Genomic DNA, 2,850 nt, shown 5'->3' with positions numbered 1-2,850 from the left:
TGCTAGATGTTTATTGTTAGTAAAGGAGCATAAGTTCATGGTCAATCTTGTATGTCTACCTTGGAAGTAATCTTAGGATGGATTGACTATTTGTGAGATTCTTAGGGAGTGAGTCTAAACGAAAAAAGTCTTAAAAAGAAAAAAAATTGTTCGAATTTCATCTTTATCAAATTTGAATATCAGAATAGTAGATATAAATAGAATTCAACGGGTTAGGTCCACTTACTTTTTTTTTATTTTTCCATTATAGAATTTTACACTTTTTCATTTTTATTACTTTATTCTAATGAAAATCTACGATTACTTTCTTTTTTATTACAAATAAAAACTTTTTAAAAATAGCAAGAATCTTTTTATTCTTCCTTCAAATAGAAAGACTATTGCTTTTGAAAAAAAAAAAGTAAAAAGCCCCTTATCGGATTTGAATATCTAATAAGCTTTTCTACTTACTTTTTTCTTCTGACTGTTTCTTTTTTCTTTTTATTGTTTTCGGATATTGGGACGCATCAATTTCAACTTGTTATGAAATAACATTGATAGCCTCTACTCGTGTTCTAGCTTGTCTAAGAGCTAGATTTGCTTCAATTGTTTGTCTCTTGCCTTCAGCCTTATTCAAATTAGTTTCTGCTATTTCAAGAGTTTGCTGTGCTTCTTGTGGATCAATGTCACTACCCTTTTCCGCATCATTTACTAAAACAGTTATCTCATTATTATTTATTCTAGCAAACCCCCCCATCAGAGCCATTGTTAACCATTGGTCTTTAAGACGTATTCTAAAAATACCTATATCGACAGCTGAGGCAATAGGCGCATGATTAGGTAATAATCCAATTTGTCCGCTATTAGTAGGTAAAATGATTTCCTTTACTTCTGAATCCCAAACAATTCGATTGGGGGTCAATACACAAAGATTTAAAGTCATTTCTTCAAATTGCTCTCCGTTTCTACGTTCGTAGCCTTCGCAGTAGCTTCATCGATATTACCTACCAAATATATATTTCTGAAAATTTGGTTGATGCATCTCTATTTGCTTCATTATCTCTGTTTCAATTACAATGAACAACATTTCCTTTTTTGCTAATGCCCAAAAGGGGAGAAGTAATTGAAATAATTGAATTGTCTTACTAAGATAACTGAATTGTGCTTGATTGTGGACTGTACAACATGGTTTTATTAATCATGGTTGTGCATCATAAAAAAAAGGGGAGATTGTTGATCGGGGAAGCACTGTGATAGCTGAACCTAATCCCTGTGACTTTGGTTTTTGATGATGACAACACATTGATAATAAAAATACATGAATATGTATTGTGTTATATGTCACATGTTGTATGTGCTTATGCTTACTGTGAAATGCACACATATTATGATTGCCACATGTGTTGAACATATAATGTGTTGAATGATGCATACTGTGTTAGTAAAGTGATTATATTTGTGTATGCACAATGTATGTTTTGATATTATGGTATTCACATGCACAAAAGCATATTGAATGACTAAATCGATTACAATGGTGTGATAATCAATTCGAGTCATCAGACAACTTGTGTTTTTTAACTAAGGCAAAACAACTTGTTTGAATCGGTTATATTAATTGGTGAATCGATTAAAACAAGTGTGATCGCACATATCTTTTTCAAGAGTGTTGTGATGTGAATTAGAAAGAAAAGTTTTCAAAAAAATGCTAAGTGTTGAAGCTTAATCGATTACATGGATTCTGTATTCAATTAAGTCTGTTATTGATTTGAAAACTGTTTCATGCTTGTCATAATTGTTCCAACGATCATATTTTTAAATGTTTTGACTAAGCATTTAATTGAAATCGATTGCATTAATTGCATAGTCAATTAAGGAGCTAAATTCACTAGTAAAAAAACAAGATTTTAACTCGCGCATTTGACATCGGTTAAGTTGTAACCGAAGCAAAAAATGGTGCGGTGACATTTTTGTAGTTATCACAAATGAATATGCCTCGGTTCAAAAAGAACCGATGCCCAAAACTGGTGCGGTGGCATTTTTGTATTTATTGCGCAAGGTATATGCCTCGGTTCGAAAAGAACCGATGCCTAAAACTGGTGGGTGACATTTTTGTAATTATCGCGCACGGTATATGCCTCGGTTCAAAAAGAACCGATGCCTAAAACTGGTGCGGTGACATTTTTGTAATTATCGCGCAAAGGTGTATGCCTCAGTTCAAAAGGAACTGATGCCTAAAACTGGCGCGGTGACATTTTTGTAATTATTTTTTATTTTTTTGAGAGCGTTTAGGCATCGGTTCTTTACAGAACCGAGGCCGTAGACCCTTATTGCCTTGGTTAAAAAAATAACCGAGGTAATAACATGTGTTTATGGTTAAATTTCGCAAACAGAGATAGAAGTTGCGTCGCTCCTCTCTTTTCTCCCATTTTCTTTCGTTTGCGAGGGGGAGGCTCCCTTCGTCTTCTCTGTTCTGATGGAGGCACGACGAAGGGATCTTCAATGGCGTGATTGAGGCACGACGAAGACGTGGCGGGGGCGCAAGGGCGGTCATTTTCGTTCTTCTTCTCTTTGTTCTGATTCGCAGCAAAGGAGGAAACTTCCTTCCGTCTCCTTTTTCTGATTTTGTTTGGGTTATTTTATGTTTAATTGATGCTCTGCAAGAGTGGTGGAGTTTGATTCTCTGCAGGTGGTGGTGGGAGCGCGTCGTTCTCGTTCTTTGTTCTTTGTCGTGGAATCTTTGATGATGGTGGTGTGAGATGGAGTGGTAGGCATTGATGGATTGTAGCCAAGGGCTAACAACTCATATGGCGAATGGTGAAAACGAAAAAAAAAAAAAAAAAACCTCTACTGCCTCGGTTGGATTTGAAC

The 2,850-nt window shown here is 35.3% G+C and overlaps 1 protein-coding gene across 1 annotated transcript; it reads right to left on the bottom strand.

Annotated features, from left to right (window-relative positions):
• Positions 1-446: 446 nt before the first annotated feature.
• On the bottom strand, positions 447-957 carry LOC128196328 (ATP synthase epsilon chain, chloroplastic-like). The gene has a single exon (XM_052876871.1). It carries the CDS (start codon positions 920-922, stop codon positions 521-523), a length of 402 nt encoding a protein of 133 aa, XP_052732831.1. The 5' UTR covers positions 923-957; the 3' UTR covers positions 447-520.
• Positions 958-2,850: the final 1,893 nt, after the last annotated feature.

Source organism: Vigna angularis, chromosome 4 (assembly GCF_016808095.1).
Source record: "Vigna angularis cultivar LongXiaoDou No.4 chromosome 4, ASM1680809v1, whole genome shotgun sequence".
NCBI lineage: Eukaryota > Viridiplantae > Streptophyta > Magnoliopsida > Fabales > Fabaceae > Vigna > Vigna angularis.
This window is presented reverse-complemented; position numbering and strand designations above follow the sequence as displayed.